Raw genomic sequence first — 22,861 nt, forward strand, 5'->3', positions numbered from 1 at the left:
ACTATCCTCTGAATCCTACCTCTCTCCTATCATTACACAGAGTTTTCGAAAAAAAGGAGAAACGACAAAACTGTACCTTAATCTCTTTGAGAATCAAGAGGAGCTCGTATCGGGCACAAAAGCACGCATTCTGAAGTATAGTTTCGACTTGTGGACCAGGCGTTTCCGGCGGATGTTGATGATGGTGCGGCGTGTGACCGATCTGGTGCGCGCCCGGGTAAGAGGAGTGTGCCATTGGCGTTGAGTGTTGATGATGCGGCGTCGCAGCGTGGCTGTGATGATGATGAGGCGTCGCGTGTATATGACTATGCCCATGGCCCATCGTGTGGGGATGGTGGGGGCCAGGGGTATTGTACACGTTATTCAGGGGGTTGTTGTGGGTCGCCAGAGCGTTATCCTCGAGATCCAGGACGTTCGCTAAGAGGGATTTGCTGCTCCTTTGGTGAAGCTCCAAATCGCCGTACGCCTTGCTAGTACCTGTTTTCATTCATCAAATGCAGGTAAGAACTATGTATTGCGTCTTTGGTACGTTTGTTTGAGAAATAGGTACATCAAAGGTTCGATCTGGGGATTAGGAAATAAAAAGGAGTTATTAAGGGAAACTGTTGGATTTTATTTTGAGTATAAGGGTTTTGCAAACTATTTGGAGCTTTTTTAGCTTTGGTTTAAGGGAAACTAATTCTAGGAAATTTAAATTATAGTGAGGTTAAAGGTTCACAGCAGGCCTGCTCAACTTTTGACTCTTGAAGACATTTAGAAGAAAGGTTAAATGAGGTGCTTAGGACTTCACTGCTTGTCCTGGACCAAGTAGATGGATTAATACTGTTATAAGGTAGAGGGTAGCATATCTTTAATTTATAGCGCTAACTGCCTTGGAAATAGAAGTCACATTTCTCAGAGATGTTATTTGTAGAGGCCATCAAAAACAGTAGAAACCATAAGGCCCTAAAATTCAAGTCTCTATACATATTACTGCTACCCACTATATGACTATTACATTACATATCAACTTTGAGCTTAGTTTCGACTTCAGCTTTGAAAGTCACAGAAAGTACTGTAATTCATATAGCAATTAGGTGAACAGGCTTACTTTAAAGATACAAACAAATAATACTGGTAACTAAAGGAAAAAATTTGAAAGGATTTCTGCTACTTGAAATTTCAGAGAATTATCTTATTCTGTTTTTATGTTTGTTAAAAAGATTGATATGCATGCACTTGACTTAAGGTAAGTCAGGTACAGTGTTGTAAAGTGTACTGTGCGCGTGAAGGTCGTTTGTGGTGTAAATTGAGATCGGTGTCCTTGTGAAACATTTATATAGATAGTAGTAACTGTTTTCTGTACTTGTGTCGATGCTTTTTCGTGTCACTAAATTACCGGTGACTGGAGAAGGTTTTTGAAACTTTCGCGCCTCCTTTTCTTCCTTATCACCAGGTCGTGACATACGGAGTACACAAGGCAGCCAATAAAGGAATAGCACTTTCACCTGTAAATCAGAGTTACGATGTAATTCGAACTGTAATATTAAGAAAATATTAGTAAATGTCTTGAACCTTCTCCTACAAAATCTACGTTTGAAAAATACGAAACTGATTCACAGAAAAATCGAAAAGAGATCAAATTTACAAACTCTATTGTAAAAATACGAATTTTATTATATAACGTTTATTTTCGAATTTATAGAAAGCATTCGAAAAACCAGAGAAATGATTGCAAATTCGAAAGTATATAAAATTAATGAACTTTATTACGAAATCGTAAGTTGCATTATGCAATTTTTGTTCCGACTTTATAGAAGAAACTTCTAACTGGTTTATATAGCAATGAATTATTTTGAATGTAATTTGCATAAGAAAGTTAATGTTTGGCGTCGTTTATGCGGTTCTTGTTATTCGAAATATATGGTAGATAGTAAAATCCGTGCAAGGAAATAGCCTACTGTCACTCGAAAGGGAGAATCGAGTTAACGACCAAAGTAAACCTGAAGGGTACTTCCAAGCACATGGTCTCACGCTAATTGAAGCCACATATACGAGTTCATCCAAGTAGTAGCTTCAGAGAGTGAAGTTAGAGGAGACTAAGTAAGCCCCCTGATTTCAATTAAAATGATGCAGAGAAATATGTGCACAGTCGTATAATTTTGTTACTTGTACCTATGCATAAGAAAAATGAAAATGAAAAATAGATAGAATATAGAATATAGAAAAGCACGGTTTTCGTTTAGCATAATATTAATAAAAAATTCAATTTTAAGGAAACATATTTTTCCTGACATCAATTATATATTTATTTGAGAATATTTGATATCTCAAGTTAATATCATTGAAAGGATACTTACCCATTCGGACATTTCATGAGTGTCAGCGCATCGATGATGATAATTCAAAATAAGGATGGTGCTGACAACACTGCTGGCCACCATGAACATGATGCAGTTGAAATACGTACCTATAGAAATGTTGTACAGATTAAGAAATGTATAATCAATATAGTATTATACGTATATTACTATCTCTGACAAAAAGTGCTCGATCAAATACAACAATACGAAGTTAGTTAAAAATATCATAATTGTCGAAAATTTATAATACTATTGTACCAAACTCATCTAATATTCCCATATGTTTCATTTTACACTTTACAAATTACAATATTTTTAAGTAATGTCATACCGTTGGACTTGATCGACTTTTTGCCAAGGATAGTAAAAGAAAATTCTACAAGCTAGTTCAATAGTCATCAACTTTTCATAAATCAAGAGATCAATTTTCCTCAAATCAAAAGACACTTGTAAATCCTATAAATCTCTTTCTGTGTCTGAATATTTAACAAGACATACATAGGTACCTACATAAACCTTCAAACTGCTGCTGAAAAATGCTTTCCTTTCATTCGCGATACTCTACCGCTTCCGCGTAAATAAATACCGTCTCAAGAGGTCGAAGCTGCTTAACGACTAAAATCAAACTAGGTTGAAAACAGATCCAAGCCTCCGCCAGGCTGTGCACTAGTTGGCTATTAACGCGCGATAACTGAATTAATAACGCACTTAAAAGTCATATTTCAATAACCAGGAAATGTTTGGAACATCGAACCAATTGGTGCTTTAAATACGTCCACTCGAATTATCGACTAAACAATTTCCAAACATTCCATTTCGGTCGTTCCTCGATGCACGACAACCCACTGAATATTTGTTTTGGAAGTGGATGTCCGATCAGTACGAACTGTTACTACTGCCTATATAACCGACTGTTATTGTCAGTGAAACAGCTTTGACTGCGATAAGGAATCGTCAGCCACCGCGATAAAGGGTCGTGTACATACAATAAGCTACAGCAGTGGTGCATCGTGCAGGGTCGGATACCTAGATATGCTAGGCACTCAAAAGTATCCGAGTATACAGCGTGTCCAAAAAGGTTGGGGCCAAGCTTATACTATACTGTTACTGGGGGCAAATAGTTGAAAAAAGATCATATAAACTTATAATCGAAAATGCTTGATTAAAAAGATATAAGCTTTTAAAGGTACCTATGATTTATCGTATGATTTAATGTATGGGAATGTATTCAAAATTTCGTTACTCACGATTTTTGCTCTATTTTGATATTTCAATCTCTTAGATTTTATAATGAATAAGAAATACAGAGTTCGATGACAAGTCGAGTGAAAGACGACGATATCGCAAGTGAGCTTAAAGTGATTGTTAAAGGTGCATCTGAGATGCGTGGAATGTCTGACCTGATTCGTTATGTTGACTTATACTACTTACACCGCTGCGTCTGACTCGGCTAATGTACGCCGACAGTAGGATAAATTTTAAGTCAGACACATCCTACACGAACTCGAGTCTTAAGTTAACTCTCATTTAATTTTCTTGCATTATTCTTAAGTTTTTAAATATATAAGAAATGTAAAACCAGTTTATTTTACGAAACTATGATAAATATTAATTTTGATTGCTATTTTAGTCATCTAAATAACATTTATGTAGTTTTTCCAAATATTTTATCAGTGTTCGGATACTTTTGAGTAATACTGTACAGTAAACGATCCCAGATTCGTGCATAAGCCCTGTGCACACTGGATCCCGGAAGTGGAGAGCTTCGAAGAAATAACTGAACCGAAAAAGTACCACTGCTCCCTTCCTCCTCTCATCTGGCGCATTATGGTAATAAATCGCAGAGGAAGTGTATTTCGTCTTTTCTTGGAGATAATAAATATTGAAATTTTCCTGGTGAAAATGACTATCGAGTTGCAAGCGACATTATGACTTATGACACAAGTTCTCGAGCTTTATCACTGTCGCGGATTTCAAGACCAGTTTTTAGCATTTACCTTATGGGATGTTTTATCACTAAATTATGGACTATTTTGGTGAATATGTATGTAAGCAGATTTATAGAAATTTGAATGTAAAACTGATGTTCAGGGAATACATAGATAAATGTTAATTCCTTTGTGCGATTATTATGGGGTTTTATTTATTTATTTGTGTTTCAGTTTACGATAATTCGTAACGCAGAGGATTTTGCAAATTTTGGGTAACTGTAATGTTCCTCAAAAAAGATTTAATATTTCGTGACTGAGAAAATGTAATATTGGATTTTAATCAATATGCCAAATTGTTAGTGGTAATGAAACTGGAATTTTGAGTTAATCATTTACAACTGAATTCAAAATTTCAATCTCTGATTATTCGTTTACCGAATTATTGGTCAAACTATAACATGTTTTGAATATTCAGTAAAATTGTCTGCAATACGAACACAAATTTTTAAGCTACACACTTTTTAGTCCCGCTTTGATATTTCGTAACATGTTCACTCAATATACTAAATATAATTTATAACTTTAAAATTTAGAACTAATGTTTATGATTGTAAGGCAAAATGATATAACATATTTCTATTTTCAAGATATCGACGTTAAAAATTTTGTATTTTAATTCTGTGTTACAGACTTATATCTTATATTTATTTTCTTCAGTGCACAAGTTTCCTCTAGTTCAGTTTACTATATGTGACCCATGAGAAGTCCCCTGGGAAGCATTAGAAGCAACGCTATCCAAGAGACTTCTCATGAGACACGTAGAGTATTTATATCCAAACTCTAATTACAACAAAGACACAAATTTTTTGAAAAGTCATTTAAGATGTACATTTGTGAATTTCAACTTTGCAATCCAAAGTGGAACAAGTGCTTCACTCATACCCTCAAGAACACTCGGAAGTGAGATCAATGACTCATTTCTTTTGGGATGGTTTCGCGTAATATCAAATGAAATGTTACACACAGGTAAAGAAGTAATCCGATTCACCATGAAATGGCGGTATGCTATCGACGCTGGTTGTAACTTATTCAACGGCAGAGATGAACGTACCATAGTGCACGGGAGAAGTACATTTTGCGAACAATAAAGCGTCCAGATGATCGAGCGTCCGTATAATGGACAAAAGATAGGGGATAATCGAAACTACATTATTTAATTCCGCCACGGATTTCAATCCAAATCTCTTATGAAATTGCGTCATCGAGCATACATGTCTACTGGTTTCGCGCGTAATACTATACACAGGGTGTACCATGTAAATGCCATCGTGCAATTTCAATACTATCCTTCAAATTTACAAGTATTACTAATCAAATTCATATATTGTAATTTAAAAATACATGGAACACAGAATAGACTGAATGCTGTAATCGCTTTCACATCTTAAGAAAGTGGATACTGTAAATGTATGATACATTTTTTAAGACTTTCCTATGAAGAAGACTATTTCTTAAACCAAGGAAACATTTGCTATCCTTTTCATTTTTGAAATAGTGAAAGAACTGCAGAATAATTTTTCGCTGTATTTGAAACAATTTTAAACCTCTCACAGCATTGTACCATATACATATTTCGTGTCCGCCTTATCTGCGAAGAAACGACCGACGTTAAACCACATGGCCCTAGAAATCATGCAACTTTCGTCTGAAGTACTTTTCGATACGCCCAATAGATTCAAAGATATTTGCTTGGATGAACTTAACGAGACACTCTGTATATCCTAACGAGCATCGAAATACTGAAAACCTTTCATAGAGTAGTAGAACGGGAAAGTACACATACGATCTCGAGACTTTTCAGGATGGTATTATCCGCTATTCGAAACACGGTCCAATATTTGACGTCTCAGGTGAATTATGGATGAACGAAGGATCAGCCGAGGCTGTATCTTCTCGTCTCCGAGACCTACCATTGTTCTCTAGGTCAACCTCGTGAAACGTCTGACTTTATTTCGATGTAGGAGAACATCGGGGTCACTGTGACTGGGGAAACGAAGTAATAAAAGGGGGCTGGAAATTTGAGGACTTACCCAATAGGGGCACGGCATCCGACGTCGCTGGCATTGTTTCGGCCACCATATTCAGGAACACAGTGAGGGATAAGAGAATGGTTACACCTGTAAAAGATGTTCCATCGTTCACATAATTATCAGAATCAACGTGATAAATTGTTTTTTATTTCTCTATCTCTAATCACAGATTGAGGTTTTAAATCCTTTTAAGTAATTTCAGGAGATTTCATAAAGACCTACATATTAATATAGTATACATACAATTTTAATTTAATACACAATTTTCAGATTCCATTGTGCAGGCTCAGCTGAAGACTTACGATACGTTAATTGCTATTCAAATTGATCTGACTAGATAATAGAAGCTATTTCCAGTACGAGCTTTTCCGCAATAGATTGAGTTTTAGCAGGTGCATATATATATGGAAGCAAAAACAATAGGAACTCTTTGAACTGCAGAAAACTGATCAATAAATTCCAACAGTTCGTTGATAGACAAACGCCTGAGCATTTGATACGTTACGACCAGTTACGAGAACTGGACTGAATCGAATCACATAAGCTGTTACAGGGTGCTTCGGAACCTGCGTGGAATTGGGATTATGCGGTCAAGCGATTTGAACTTGCCAAAGGAGAGTAATCACTGGAATTCAGGGGATGAATTGTAATGAAATTCATGTGTGATAAAACATATCACAGCTGAGTAATCGATTAGAACTTTTGCTCGTAAATTTCAGTCCTGAGTTGCACTATCTAACCAGATTTTTATGAATATGTATAAATTCAGTCTTCTAGATTTTAGACGAAAGCTACTTAGCTTGCAACATAGTTTTTCCACAATCATGAAGTGCTCAATAAATCTAGATGCCTAACTGGTGGAATTAGACAGAGAGTATACATTTCTATATTTGATAAAAGTACACTAAAATAAAATCTGTTAAAGATGCTCGAAAGTATTCTTTACAAACTTGCAGTCTAATATCGCAGATATAGTGGAATGTTGGACATAAGTGTCACGTCTAATGTTACCTAAATAGGAGTACACGTAACATGCAAACGTAGTACCAAACTTGCCTAAAGAGAGTTTCTCGCCAGAATCCGGTGGTAGCGTAAATCCCAGAACGGCCATGCTAGCTATGAGGACACATGGCACGATCAGGTTAAAGAAATAGTAAAGAGTCCGCCTTCTGATGATGACCACGAACGTGATGTCTATATATGGCTCGACGCAGCAGTTATAGTAAATTACGTTCCTTTTACCGGGCACACCTGTAAGAAAAAAGTAAATCATTTTTTCCCTCCAACCCACCACACATTCATTTCTTCTCGAAGAGAAAAGTAAATCATTTTTTGCTCCAACCCACCACACATTAATTTCTTCTGCAAACTACAAATCTCCTGGTTACCATTTTTCTGGAACTGTCAGTACACTGACGTTTAAATGAAAAACAGGTACCAAAAAAGAAATATATACTATTCGTGTTCCACGAGAAGTCCTCTGGATTGCATTGCTCGTAATATTTTCCAGGGGACTTCTCACGGGACGAAAATAATATTTGTTAGGTATATGTTTAGCTTCTTTTATAGGTTTTCATTTTTCAATCTGATAGTAAATTCTATTCAACATCAATTATAATGGAGTAACTCATTCGTCAGGTATGAAATATATTTTTAGTTATGGCAAGCTATAGTTGATAAAGGGTACTTCATAAAACTTCTTCGCACTGACACATCTAATACTAAAGTCTCTGATTTCTCATTTCTTAATATTGCTGACTAAGGTCAATGGAATAATTAATGCAAAGAATTTGAAAGATGTGTCTAAGTCGACGATTCTACTTAGAGAAGGTTTGCTGAAATAAAAGACTAGCCCGATAGCGAAGACTCAACTATTTTATGCTGAGGCGCACTGTGCACTTGAATTATCTCGAGCAACGTACCGGAAGAGAGTTCGCGACTTTATTTTCAAGCGTTTCTTCAGTTACAGCCACATTTTCCTGCGGCTGGAGTTGCTTAAGACACATTTCTGCCAGGGAACTTCGTAAGCCTTCTATATGTAACATATACACTCCTGTACAAAAAGATAGCACACGTGCTATATTTCGTTTCTCATATTATAATTATATTTTCGTAAGTTATGGGTACCATATAAATATTACCCCCTATAGACACGAAGAAGTAATTTAGTTTAGCACAGTTTCAATCAGTTGTGCGCGAAGAAGCGGTACATAAAGCACGTGTGCCACTTTCTTGTCAGGGAGTGTACACATTGGCGCCCAGGGCGTACACATCCACGGAAATAATAGCTACGCATCCACAGACCGAGCCACATCTATTTTACAGTTTTCTTAAGATCCTCTTCTCCGCTGGAACGTCGACAGAATTTATGTTTCTTGTGTATTCTTTGAAACTGTAGGTAATAATAAATAACTGACTCGGCTATTGATCACCACTCTAGAATTTATTCTTTCAGTTTATGTTCCCCCGCTGAATATTGTTCCCATTTTGCATAATATCAAGGGAGCCCTATCATCTTTTCATAACAATTGTTTCATGGGAATTCACTAGTTTATGCAAGCTTAAAGTAGCTGTGTGCATAGAGAGGGTAGAAGCGTTTAATGGTGTGGGACAATTACTGAAGCTTTGTTTCATGCCGAGATAAATGGCACTTGCACATGAGAACAGTTAAATGGTAATAACATAGAAATTGTTTGTTCGTGATATTACCAAACGTTTTGATAAAGAGACACTCGAGAATCTTTAGACAGTGATATATGCTCTCCTTAAAACAAACTGTTCCGAGGAGTTCAAACATTACACCTAAATTAATACAGGACAAAGCCATTTGAGTTATGTTCGAAACATCGTTCAATGAAAGCAAAAAGGTTAACGATCATGCGTTCTTAAACCAAGAAAAATTAAGGTAATAAATAACGATCTCATTAATATTTATGTGTAAGTACCATTACAAGTTCTGTTGTACACTTCATGATACTATTATCTTATCCACTAACGATATAGATGAATACACTTATTCAAAAATTAATATCTACATAATGTTTTCTTTTTTAATAAATTAACCATCTCGTATTTGCATAAGCTGTCAATAGTATATTAAATAATAAATTCTAAAATAATAAATGAAATGCAATTTCCATTTTCTGAACTTTGAGCACTACTATTCATTATATTTACTTGTTATTCCATTTTAATGAAAAATGAGGAATAAACAATTAATAAAGAGGACAACACAGTAATGAAGAAGCAGGGAATGATGGATTTACCTTATTTGCTTTGCAGTTTTGTCGAATGTGTGTACTGTTTACATATTCTGTACGATAATGAATAGCCGAGGGATTTGCCGTTTGCAGGAAAGTAACTATGTAAATTCGCTCGCGTCGGAGAAAACCTTGTCTATACAAGGTAAACATTGCGCGATCTCCCGCAGTATCAGGGCAAACAATTTGATGCAGCACCACTGTACTAATGGCTCATTACGACACAATTATCCATTGCCATTTGATATAAATGATTTTGCAAGCGTGTAAATTAAGTTCCGCCATTATTAGGTTCAAGAGTTACCATCCATATTTTCGATTAAATAGTGATTTGAGAAATAGGTCGATTACTCTCTGGAGGGAAATAAGCGAGCTTTCGTAGGTACAATGAAATAATATTTTTACAAAGATTTAGGATTTGGTTGGATACTATTTTTATCAACTAATACGTTTTAAACTATTTGGGATGTCAGAAATTATTTTTTGCGAATAATACTAATTCTTAGTCTTTTGTCAGACAATTCTTCTTTAATGTTTTATATCTTTTGATTTCTAGACTCTGATTTATTCCAGACAGACAATCATATGTTTGTGAAAAAAAATTGTTTTATCTTTATGTCTTGAACCGATAAAATATTCGAAAATTTAGGGATTCAAAAAGTGGCGGAATTGGAAACTAGAAAGTACGAAAATGAAAAAAGTTCAATTCAATTCCAAATATTGATCCATGAATGAATCTATTTTAGTACAGTGTAGGTTATATAAAAAGTTTGCCTATTAAGACACACTATTGAGAGCAGCATTTTAGTCGCAACTCGAAGTTTTAATTGTTTTTCGTATTTGGCCTTGGAAAATGTCGGCTTTACATATGTATAATCACGACGAAAATCTCGGTTAGAAACTCCTAGTAGAGAGGTGCATCTGTTAGCGACCTATGAAACGATTGATTGGTCCTTTGTGTCCTGAACGTCGTGGAGGATTTTAGAATTGCTAATCGCAGTGGAATCGCTTTCACGGAGAATGAACTATTCGCTTCAGCACGTCGAAAAAACGATCCCTGATAAAGCTTGTAAAAACTCACCTAACAGATCCCACTCGCCGTTGGTGATGAAATTGCTAATGTCACCTCCTTCCTCGTCTTGCAGTTGCAGATCCAACTGTTGAAAATTTATAGTAATCGATTACAGAGAGGCTGCTCAAGCTGTAGCGTGCAATAAATAACTTTTTCTAGCGCAGAAATTGCTAAAAAGTTTCACTAAAATTATTAGGCTTCAGAAAAGATTCCACGAAATTATATCTGTTTTTTATTGAGTGACAATTAGACTGCTGATGTTTATACGTATAGAGTATAAAAATATATGAAATACCCAAAGTACAGTAGGTATTATGATATCTGGAGGATAAAACAAAGCTCTACTTAATCTTCGTTTTTGTAGTGTTGTTTATGGAAATCTGAATTTGCATAAATATCTACAGTCTAGTAACAATACTTTACTATTATTGTATTATCCGTATAATTTAATAATAATGCTATTAAATGTACTGAATTAGTTAAATGTCAGAATTCCAATTGTTTAAATTCGAGATTTATGAGTTCCTAGTGAAACTCTGAATGTGAAAACATTTATGAATGAAATTATATTGTGAAATTTGCAAAGAATATATTGCGTTTCGTTTGTCATTCACCGAGTCAAATGTAACGCTGGAAAACGTCGTATATTTCACTTTCCTTGCGTCTCTCTTCCCCTTTCACTCGCTACTTCTGCTTATTGTCCTCCTTAATTAATGAACCCTGGAGCATTCTCGAATTCCGTCGTACCGTGTAATTCGCATCCTCAATTTTAATTATTCGAAATGTTCACGAACAACTAATGAAGAAGGCTCAGACGTTTTCAGATTCTTATACAAGTATCGATTCTCGGATATTTCTCCCTTGTCTTGATGGAACTTTCGATTATTCAGACAGATCGAGGTCTCTGGAGGTCTCCAGCGAATCAAATATTCAATGCACTCACAAGTGCTCAGACAATTTATATTGTAAAATATTTCTTATGGATTTTTAAAGAGCAGTGAAGTTTTCATTACTTTTCATTGGGTTAGTTAAGAAAAGTTATAACAAGTCGATGGGGCATACATTTTAAATAGAATATGTAATGAAAAATTGAACATTTAATGAAATACTTAACAATTATTGATGGAAGAAAATTAATACATCATTGAAGCTAAAATCATTGACTTCTTTCACTTTCTTTTGATAGTTTTTACTTTTTGAATAATTTATACCGTGTTGTTATGATTTTATTATTATATCACCTAAAAGTAAAATAAATACGTATCTTTAATTGATACAGAATATAAAATAAAGAGTAAGTTGACCACTTGTTGGTACACTTTTTAATAGTTTATGGGTCAGATAAAAAGTTCGTGGCGTTTGTGAAAATAAAATGTAACATAACACATTTTTAACTGTGATTTATTATTATCAATAATATAGTTGCCACTATGCCCAATGACAAACTTCTCCCATTTTAAACCCATGTGTAAGCACTATTTTCAATAAAAACTGTAATTTAAAAAGTGAAATACTACAAAGCGTTCCGTAGTATTTTATCGATTTAATATTTTAAACTAATACATAATACTGAATACAGCTGTAAACTAGATTTTTATAGTTCTACATTAAATCACTCAAATTTCGCGCTTCACGCTCTCGTGGACCTCGAATTAGAATCTTTAGAAATCAATTCACGAAGTTCAAATTCGTATTTAATCTGTTACTATATCGCACAGTCACATTATTGTGAATTAATTTTATATCACATTCAATATCAGTGGCGGATTTACCCATAGTTAATTGAGGCAATTGCCTTGTAAAAACCGGGGTCCCACATGCTAATAACAATGTAAGAATAGTACTGTTACCTTAAGAGACAATTCTTGTTCAGCGACCTAATTCGGATTACTATGCATCTAATGTCTTACAAGGAGATCCCGCAGACGTTGAAGTCGCTTTTAGAATAAGACTGGATATAATCTGTAGTATATACATAGTGTAATGAAACCCTCGCACCGTTTGGCAAAATGTGTTACTGTTCTTAAGAAATTTCAGCTTTCAAAAATATAAATCAAGTTGATTTTCCCTAAAATTTATGGAAACGTAAAATTTGTGAATGTGACGAAAAAGTAGTATTTTTTACTCGTGCAGTGGTTCCAAAAATCTATGTTTCTCATGCTATTATGACATGTACCATCCCAATAGTTGCATGGAATTCTGCAAGTAGCTCTTCTTAAAAAAATATATATGTAATATTATAACCACAGTGTTTATGCAAAAGATTGTCTACATTTACGACAAAACTTCAAAGTCAAATTTCTCAAGAACAAAAGCTCATTTTGACGAACAGTATGAGACTCTTAACACACTATGTCTATACTACAAATTACACCCAGTCTTACCCTGAAAGCGATTTCCATGCTCGTGGACACTCCTTGTTAAAGTTTTTGGCGGTCGTTGAATGCGCTATGTCTAAAACTTTTGCAACTTTGTCATTTTTAACACGCCTCAGACCCCTCGAAGGCTAAATCCACCACTGGTCAATATTCTGAATTTTGAGTAACGAATCAGTCACTTTGTAGAAGGCAATTCTGTACCTGAAATCCGTCGTACGTCCAGGAACCGAACTTCATTTCGCAGCGTTGATCGTCGAACGGGAACCAGGTAATGTCTATCTTGCAAGTGCTCTTGAATATGCCAGGCGGTACGTACAAGCAGGTCCCATTGTTCTTTACCACAACGTTCGTCGGATAAGTGCCGTCGAACCCTTCATCCGCGCTGTAACGAACAATCGTTAATGGTAAACGGTATTCGATTGGTTTTTAAACGAAGCGGCGTCTGGGACTTCTTCGCTAAGGGTTAAAAATGGAGCATGCACGGTTGGAAACAGCCAAAGTTTCACCGATCGAACTCGATCGCTGTTAAGTTGACACCTCTTCACTTCAAACTAATGAAATAGGGGTTGAGCTTTCAAACTCTCGTTGACTTTTTAACCTCACTGCGCTAAACGGTTTTTACTTCGAACTACCTTAACGAATACTGTCTATCTTCTATTTCCTTTTTAGTTCACTGTATAGATCGTGGCTGCGCGAATCGAAGAGTTCAATGAAACAAATTTTCATTCAAATTATGATGATATAATTGAGAACAGAATTGGGTTAGAGAGGGTGTAAAAGACCGATGAAATTGAATGTGCTGGTAGAGCTTTTTGTGAATAATTAGCATACAATAATTGTTAACGTAGAAACTGAAAGTTGAAATGTTTCTAGTGAGGAACAGAAATTTTGTGGAAAAATATAATATTCGAGTATAGGGATATAAACTTTAATGGTATCTTTCTAGAAAACGTAATCGTGTGTTTCAAATGTTTTTCTGTTTTCAGAAGAATGAGGAAATAGATCTGCTGGTTCATCTCTGAAAAATGCTATCCTAAAATTTGTAAGAATTATTCTTACAGATTTGGGTCAAAAATATACATTGATGACAATACGAATTATAAAATGCAATAATCACTGTTAGAATAAAGTAACATTTCCCTTAGACAAATTTTGAATATAAGTAGTAACTCTTACAAGATTTATAATTAATCTCATCATGTTTTACAACACCGTATATTAAGTACTGTAAATAATAATTAAATCTCATTCTTCATTCGTCATACAATTTTCTATTCAAAAGTTCAACGAGATCCACCATTCTGAAACTGTAAATTCTAATTACGTGGTGCAAGGCTGATTTATCCCACGTACGTGTCCCCGCGATAATTCGTAGCTATCGGATGTAATAAATTTATCTACCATTTAGAAACGTGCTGAAAGCACGCGCGTGTAACTCGTAAAAAGCGATAATTTTTCCAGGAAGGAAAAGTAGATCATTCCTTTCATTTGAATTCGATTTATTAATCGATAGCCTAGAGAGGAAAATAATTAGGTAGGATATCGAATGCGCCTGATGCATCCACTCGCGATAATAGGGAATTAGACTAGGTCGATATTAAAATTTTTTAGCTCTGTAAAGACCGTAGAGAAGGTCTAATTAGCAATTAAAACAATTACTACGAGAATTGACATTTGTTGAAGCAACAGATGCCAGTAAATTGCTCCTGTTCTTCATGCGTTTTCGAAACTCGTTAAATTGTTTCAAGTGGCTGTTACGAAGTACCAAATTGCTCAAGCTCACACTACGCTCATCTTTTCTCACACAGACGCTGCAATGTTAATTGTAGGAAATTCCATCGAGCTTTGTAACTATACTCTAGTTATTCAATAACACTCCTGTTACATTTCGTTACGTTCCACTTATGTTACGTAACAAGGTAGAAATTGCACGTCGAATCCTGCGTGGGCTCGTCTTACCATTAAGAAATATTTATAAACCCTCTGGTAGTTTCACAATAGAATCGCTGTGCGATTTTCGAACGTCGAAAGATATGTAAAATAGATGAATCGACGGGGCTGAAAAGCAGCTGGTGACATTGATTTATCGATAAACGTTCGAAGTGTCTCCTCGCTTTAAGTCTCTCATTCTTTGACCTCCTTTTATTTATTTTAGCATGTTTGCTAACATTCAGCCCTAAGCTCTAACAATAGCACTGTCAACACTACACTGAATATTTGTCAAGAAAATTGATCTTCGAGCGATGCTATGAATGAGAGCATTGAAGCGGAATACTCGTATAAATACTACTTCATGAGACAGTTTAGAATTCATACAGAAACATGGTATCAATTTTCTATTTTGTAAACGGAGGAATCTTCTGATTTGTTCATAAAACATGAAACTATGTTATGGAATGTCCTCATACTTTACTCAATTTTTTAAGCTATTGTAAACATGTGAATAAGTACACGTCCCTAATTTAATAATTTGTCTATAAATAAATATACGTAAGTCGACTTAAACACAGTTCAGATAATACAATTACATTAAAATGAATCTTAGTGGATTTCTCGTAAAAAGCACACACGAAATACGAGTACTGGTGGGTTCTGGTCGATACTCGAAGGTAATTCAAAGCTTTGGACTAAAGCAATCATTAGAAAGTACGGTTGAACGGAAGAGCATTGAATCGAGAACTATCTAACTTGCTCGTTCGATTCTCTACCCCGTTCCAGCTGTCTTGATTTAGCAACGGTAACAGGAAAGATAGATTATTCACTCTCAACTTTTGAATTCCACGCTTCGTAAACTGTTACACATATGTACAGTGTAATGGCAAGAACGATTAATGCTTTATGGAATTTCCTTTGAAAAAATACATTTCTTACGAACATTTCGAATATTTAAAACTTGACAAAAATTAAACCATGGGAGATACAACAACACGTATTAAAACTTTTTTATTCTACTTCTGTCCTTTAGTAGATATGTAAAATTATAAAATTCTCTGATTGTTAATATAGAAGATACATATGTTAACTATAAGACATTATTATCCCAAAATGAAGGCTGATCGAATACTATATCATAAGTCATGTCGTGCTCCAATTTCAATCTCCTACATCCCCTTACAATATCGAAGGCTACCCCGTATAAGTTCATCGTTACATTATTAAAGGTTTCATTTCATCATATCAAATTGAAGTTCAAACACTGCAATTCTGGCAAAGTGTAACAATTAAAAAAAAATTCAATATCTTTAGTAAAAAGCTCCATAGTAGCTAACCCAGTAGCCTAGTCATAAGCCCTCTCCACGTTAAGAAATCATCCCCCTCGCAGGCAGGAGACTGATTCCTACGTTAACTCCTGGCATCCTTAACCGTTTCATCCCTGGCACTCCTTTCGTTTACACTCTCAATTGCAAGCAACTCGGGCCGAAAATTGCCGCGATACCTGCGCCAGTCCAGCGAAGGAGTCGCGCAAGTATCCTTAATGAATGCCGCGGAACTTCGAGGAACCAGCGGGTTCATTCTCAATTATTGTTTCTGGCCCGGCTCCCCCAAAGGACAGAGTTCGCAGGGAAATATGATTTTGAATGGGGATGCACCCACAGGGGCATGGGAATAAGGAGGGTGGATAGTATACATAAAATACTCCTGCATCCAGGCGACTAAGGATTGGTTGGAAGCTGGCCAGTTGGCCGCAACCCAATCCGTTATTTCATTCTTTTTGAATCCACCCTCTCTGTACCACCTCATACTCGCCCTGCTGCCCTGCCACACCCACCAACACGACCGCCACCCTTTCTCTGCCACCCCCTCGCCACCCTCCACCCTTTCACACCACACTGCACTCTCTGCATGCGCGTTTCTTTCTGCCGCACGCTGGATTTGCATAAGCGACGCGTCCTCTTTGACGGCGAAAATTAAATTCCCATCGGAGTCGCGGAACCTTCGGGGTAGATAATGTGCCTGTGCGCGCGTTCGCCAGCCAGCGATGAATTAGTATCGATTTACGTTTAAGCTTCGAGTAGGTTATATGTAAACATTTGTCCTCAGATGCATTCCGAGGGATAAGAGCCGATTTGGGGGAGATTTGTAATTCTAACAGGTGCTGGGCGATAAAATCTGTCTGGGTTAGGTTCTTTCGTGGCCGAGGAGCTGGGTAGATCTATCATTCGGTATTATTCTGTGAAACAGGCTCGAAGGTGGGACATTTTGAATGGAGTTTGAGGGCTGCAGTATCTTTGCAGTATCTTTTAACTAATTGTGATTTATGGTGAGTTTTCACGTGACACTGAATCGTGACTTTTACGGTCGTGACGTTAAATTTGTTTACTTTTGTCGGCGTGAAAACTAGGCGTGGTAGTGAAACTTAGGGCGCGAACACATTACTGTCACGTCACGTGAACTCACTTGATAAAATATGAAATAAATTTGCTGTAATATGTAATGTGATTTCACGTGACGTGACAGTAATGTATTCGCGCCATTAGTGTCACACGAAAGTGTACCTTTAGATCTGGAGTACGCAGTGAGACCATGTTGGTCAAATATGTGAATGGGTTTTATTCGCTTTTATTGAAATTCGGATAAAGCTACTTTAGCTTATTTTAGCTAGTGTATTTTGGTGCTACAGTGACAATTTAGTATATATGGATTTAATGTAATGTCTCATTCATAACAAATGAATAATATCAAAAGTATCTCGCTATAAATAAAATTCTTTTTAATAAAAATAGAAATAGCTACTTATTCTGTTTCAGAATTCTATGATAATTAAACCTGCAAAAATTTAGAGTTACTGGAAAATAATGATTATTTTCTTAATAAAATTCTTTTGTAACACTCTTTCTTTTTCCTTCATATTTTCAAGTGCAGCTTATGTCATTCCACATCCATAGTGTATTTTTCTTCAGTCAGAACACACCCGACAAAAATTGCAAATTTGCATATACTGCGCCAGGAATTCACAACATTCGATAAGCTACGCCGCGAATTTGAACATTGTCTAGCTGGCAGCTTAAAAAAAATTGCTTTTACAAACATCGTTCCAACGTTCTCGTGGCAGTATTGTATCGTTCCCCCCATTGTCAACTATGCATCTGGTCATCGCACATGCAGATGCACGACTATAGCTCAGAGCTATTGGTATTTGCAGGAGCCAAGTCCGACCAGGTAAATAGTTTCGGTTCATCGGCCTCCGAAACCTTTTCACGACGCCACCTCGTATTCGTGGTACACAGGAAGCTGGAAAATCGAAAGGCAAGAGGGTCGCATCCGTGATCGGGGTTATAGGTAGAGACAGAAAAACGAGCGACGTTAGTTGGTGAACTGCAATTGGGTCCTTTGTGCAGCGGCATTGGTCGAGTTTTGCGATCGCTGGCCCGTCGAAAAAAGAACGACCCAGCTTGATAAGCGAGACTGAATTTAAGTGGAAACTAGTGACCAGGTGCACGTGCAATTTACACGAAATTCGAGAGAGAATCGCGTTTGATTTGGCCAAATTAGCGGATTGACGCGCCACCCTCGTGAATCTATTCATCGAACTCGAGAAAATGGCAATGCTTCGATATTTGTCCATGGAATTCGAAATATAATTGAGGATACACAGAAAGGAAAGGACACTATGCATTTAATTCAAGGAGGCTGTATGATCACTCCTATACAGGTGAGTTTATTTTCAACTCTGTTATGTTTCCATTTACCAATTTTGTCATGTTTCCATTTAGTAACAAATGATAAGTGAAACAAATGTAATAGATTTAAAATATACGCATAGTTTTAAAAGTCATTGTATCTAATAAAAAGAGAGAAATTGATCTAATGGAAAAGCTCTGAAAATTCTCGAATTTTATTCCAAACGTATGGGGTAGTCGTGTCGTTTTAAAATATTCGATACGCTTAAGGATCGCTCGAATTTTCTGCTCCTTGTAAAGGATCTCCAACATTTAGAGTACATCGTTGTGAATTAAATAGCTGCTTGAACCGAGACACCATTGTCGATTTGAAACCCGACTGTGCAACCAGTTCTGTAGATATAACTCCATTATTGCACGACATTTGGCAAAGTCGCTACTCCAGGATAGTTCTCGAAAATGTCCACGGATTCATCGTATCAGCTGAGATTTTCCTGTCGTTTGAAGTGAAAAATCGCTTTGCACCCTCAGCCAAACTACTTTCCACTTGTGCCTCCCCATTAAACACGCTAGTCGCGAAAATCTATGAAACTCTATGAATATTTCATTCCAAACATATCGAATGCCAATCCTTCCTAATTGTGAGAGGTAATTTTCTTTAGTTCTGAGAAGTACTTTTACAGAAATACACCCGAATCAAAAAGTATTAATACGCTTACTTTAACACATCATATGTATTTAAAAAAGTCCTATAAACAGTAATAAATTGCAATTAAACTGTCTAAAATATGTGCAATATCTGACGAGGAACATATTCTACGTAAGTAGAATTCAAGTCAGACACAACAAAGTCAGTAGAATAATTCAAACAAAGTGAAACCAGTAGAATAAGTCTCTAGTCAGACACAGCAAAATCTCGTCTTATTCTGGAATGAAGAATCACCCCTAAAATTTCTGATCACTAATTTATTTTGTAGAATGGAAGATCATTGAAGATAATAGGTGTCCTAATACTTTAAGATAGGAGTGTAGTTCTATATATTATTCAGTGATATTAAACAATATTTCTATTTTTATCTAGAATTTTAAATTGCACCTGCTATTAAGAAATACCATGTATTCAGGAATAAATTTAATCTATCATAAGCGATTGCAACTATAGGCTAATTGATGATATTAGAACGCGTGATCTAATGCAAATATTCATAATATGAAACAACAAGCAGCCCGTGTGACACATCGAATGCGGAGAATCACCGATTTCGATAACAGTTTCAGATATTCAGTGTTCTCTGGTGCTCATTGATGTATGGGTCTTATTGCGCAGCATTGTACGCGGTCAGATTCGAAATTGCGCACTGGTGACCGCATTTTCCGACGTATTGCGAAATGACTATCATCTATCCGTCGAAAACAATACGTTTTCAATATCTGCCTAAATCCCCAGCTAATGTTATTTCCTATTCCATCCGAAAACAAGCTGTTTTATCCGCGATTCCATCTCTTTAATATTTTAGAGTTTTGTAAACCTGCTACACGACACATTATAAATTTTTATCATAATATGTACATATATATACAAGGTGTCGAAGCTGAAGCAGGCCACCTAAATCTGTGACTGTAAGGCAAAATAAGCTATATCACATTTTCAACAAATTTAAGTTAAGTTTTCCTATTTTAGATTGTCATTTTATTTTTATAGTGTCTCTTAAATTTAACCTCGCCTGTAGTCTAATACTCTATATAGTAAACACCATAAGAGATTTAATAAAATGTTTTTTTTTTAAGAGAGTAACAGTCTTATAGATTACACTGGTAGGAAAACGCATGTCGCTATTGTAGTCAAATTCGACACGGTTGTGCTAACCTATTGAAAAAACGGCTATACAATACATAGTTGATGGAGCCGCTCAATCGCTGCAAAATATTCAGAGAAAGCAAGCAACGCAGCACAATAGACCAACACATGAAAAGTAGCTGTGATATCTGCAATTTTTCTACAATGAAACTGCAACTTCAAATATTACATTTGCCTGGGACCTCCGTCCGACAATGGGCAGTGTAACTGAATTTAAGTGGATGCAGTATTCCGAAATGTCTCTCTGGCCTCAAAAAAATCTATTTCACTTCAAATGTTTATAAGAATTATTGAAAAACTGTTTTCTTCAGCTGAGGAAAACGAGGATTCTGAAATGGACTACAAATGTTTCAATTGCATATTATAGAGGGTGTTCAATGACAGGTATCAGCAAAGTACTAACACAAAACAAAAATAAAGACTAAGAAAATCCTGTTTGATACTTCATTTCCAAATTATTATGTGTTAAAGATGCATCTAAAATATACGTGAAATGTGTCTGACTTTAGGTATGACACCGACTCATTCTACTCACATCGCTGCGTTTAACGTAGGTAACTCGCCTCAAGTAGAATAAGACCTAATAAGTCAGCCGAAGGCGCATCTCCCGTGAATTATACGCATTCTTGAATACAATTTTATTTTCCTTCACTTTCGTCTTATCTTGACACGTAGAATCACTCTTTAACATTTTGAACACTCATGTCGAACCGTCTATAAAATGTAATTTCAATACGCGTTCACCGAGAAAAATAAAAGCCTCGCCACACGATATTCCCCTCGCTGCTGAACAACTTTCATCCAAAACATTTTTGCGAGTAATCAATATTTTTGGAGACGTTCGTCTATAACGCTTTACAATTTCCACCCTCTATATATGTACACGTATATCTATCGCATTCACGAGACGCCGGAATGAATTCCACCTGCTCGATTGTATCTACGGATATCTCTGGCACTGTTCACGCCCGCAGGGCCTGAAAACCACTTAATCTTCGTCGAATGGAAAGGGACGGGAGGACGGAGGATGGAAAACAAACCGACGGATAGATCGTGCTAGCATTCGAAATTGCACGCTACCGAATCGCGCCCCAGCCGCCACCAATTACCGATATATTGTCCGACGTCCTGGAAACGATCTCTCAATACCTAATTACTGGAAAGTCATGCGGCCATGCCTGGCCAAACTGATTTAGGCCTCAATAAGCCGCGCCCGCAGCGACCGAAACCTGGCCGCCTTTCCTTTCGCCTCGGTTGGCCGCATTCCGATGAAAACGGTAATTGAAGTGCTCCTGGACATTAGCGTCCTCGCGCTACCAAATCGCTATTTACATTTTAGCACGCGCAGCGGGACGCCCGATGAACGAGCATTTCAGGAGTCTGCGAGGGATGGGACTATCGGCTAGGGATACTGAACATTTGGGAGCTGATTGCTGGCTCGATTGATGATACGTACGGGGATACTGACTGAAGATTTCTCGGGATAAGATATTTTCAGTTGAGAGCGATTTGAGAGTAAACCATTGAAATGGGATCGTTTCAATGGTCTCGTTCCTTATGAATGTATGGAGAAGAGAAATGGGTTGGTTGAAGTTGAATTGTTTGAATGAACGTGGGGAGGAAGAAATATTCTTCAATTTTTGATAATTCTAAACTGTGTTTGTTTACTTTTAACAGAATTTTTTTAGTTTTCTTTCTTCTGAGAATATAAATTCTGTAGTTTATATGTCCATTGAGCTCTGAACTTGAATTTTTTGAAAATGTAACATAGGTTGTTTTGCCTTAGAATCATAGATACTACAGAAGTAGTAGAGGTCAGTCATGGAGTCGACATATGAGGAAGTAATGTTTCTTCGAACTTCGAAGCTTGAATTCTTGCAACGATGCTTCCCAGATCTAACAGCCTCTTGCCTTTATTGCTTACACATCGAAATAAGGCTCTCAATGGATCTAGGAATAAACGAATGCAAGTGTGCAATTATTTTATGTTTCAAGGAGAAATCTATAACAATTTTTTATTCCAATTGATATTTTAATTTGTCTTCGATTTCCCATAGAAGAAAAAAAGGAGAATGTTTCAATGACGTAACATTCATATACCATTTTTTCCTTATTTCCACTTGTAGAATATGCTGATAAAGTTTCGCGGGAAAAAGTAGGACACCCTGTGTACAATGCCTCGATACCCATTCATCAGCAGGCGAACTTGGATACACTACATCTTCCCTAGTTTACCCGACAGCCGCTAGTACGACAGAGAAATCTAGCTTTAGCTAGGAAAACCGACAGCTCGACGAGACACGAGCGTT

The 22,861-nt window shown here is 36.4% G+C and overlaps 1 protein-coding gene across 3 annotated transcripts in view; it reads right to left on the reverse strand.

The window, feature by feature from the left end:
- The window catches only part of Nachra7 (nicotinic acetylcholine receptor alpha7 subunit), a 187,470-nt gene that overhangs the window by 17,307 nt on the left and 147,302 nt on the right, over positions 1–22,861 (reverse strand). For 2 of the 3 annotated variants that reach the window (XR_013001910.1, XM_076378314.1), the window contains exons 5-11: positions 13,275–13,455; positions 10,705–10,780; positions 7,420–7,614; positions 6,364–6,450; positions 2,340–2,449; positions 1,346–1,487; positions 77–477 (exon numbers count right to left, since the gene is read on the reverse strand). Coding sequence is in view for 2 of the 3 variants with exons in the window: in XM_076378314.1 (XP_076234429.1) it covers positions 77–477; positions 1,346–1,487; positions 2,340–2,449; positions 6,364–6,450; positions 7,420–7,614; positions 10,705–10,780; positions 13,275–13,455 (1,192 nt within the window). In the remaining variant the exon portion in view is untranslated. The remainder of the gene's footprint in view (positions 1–76; positions 478–1,345; positions 1,488–2,339; positions 2,450–6,363; positions 6,451–7,419; positions 7,615–10,704; positions 10,781–13,274; positions 13,456–22,861) is intronic. The other variant, XM_076378315.1, reaches the window with a different exon arrangement.

Source organism: Calliopsis andreniformis, chromosome 5, assembly GCF_051401765.1.
Source record: "Calliopsis andreniformis isolate RMS-2024a chromosome 5, iyCalAndr_principal, whole genome shotgun sequence".
In the NCBI taxonomy this organism is placed as follows: Eukaryota; Metazoa; Arthropoda; class Insecta; order Hymenoptera; family Andrenidae; genus Calliopsis; species Calliopsis andreniformis.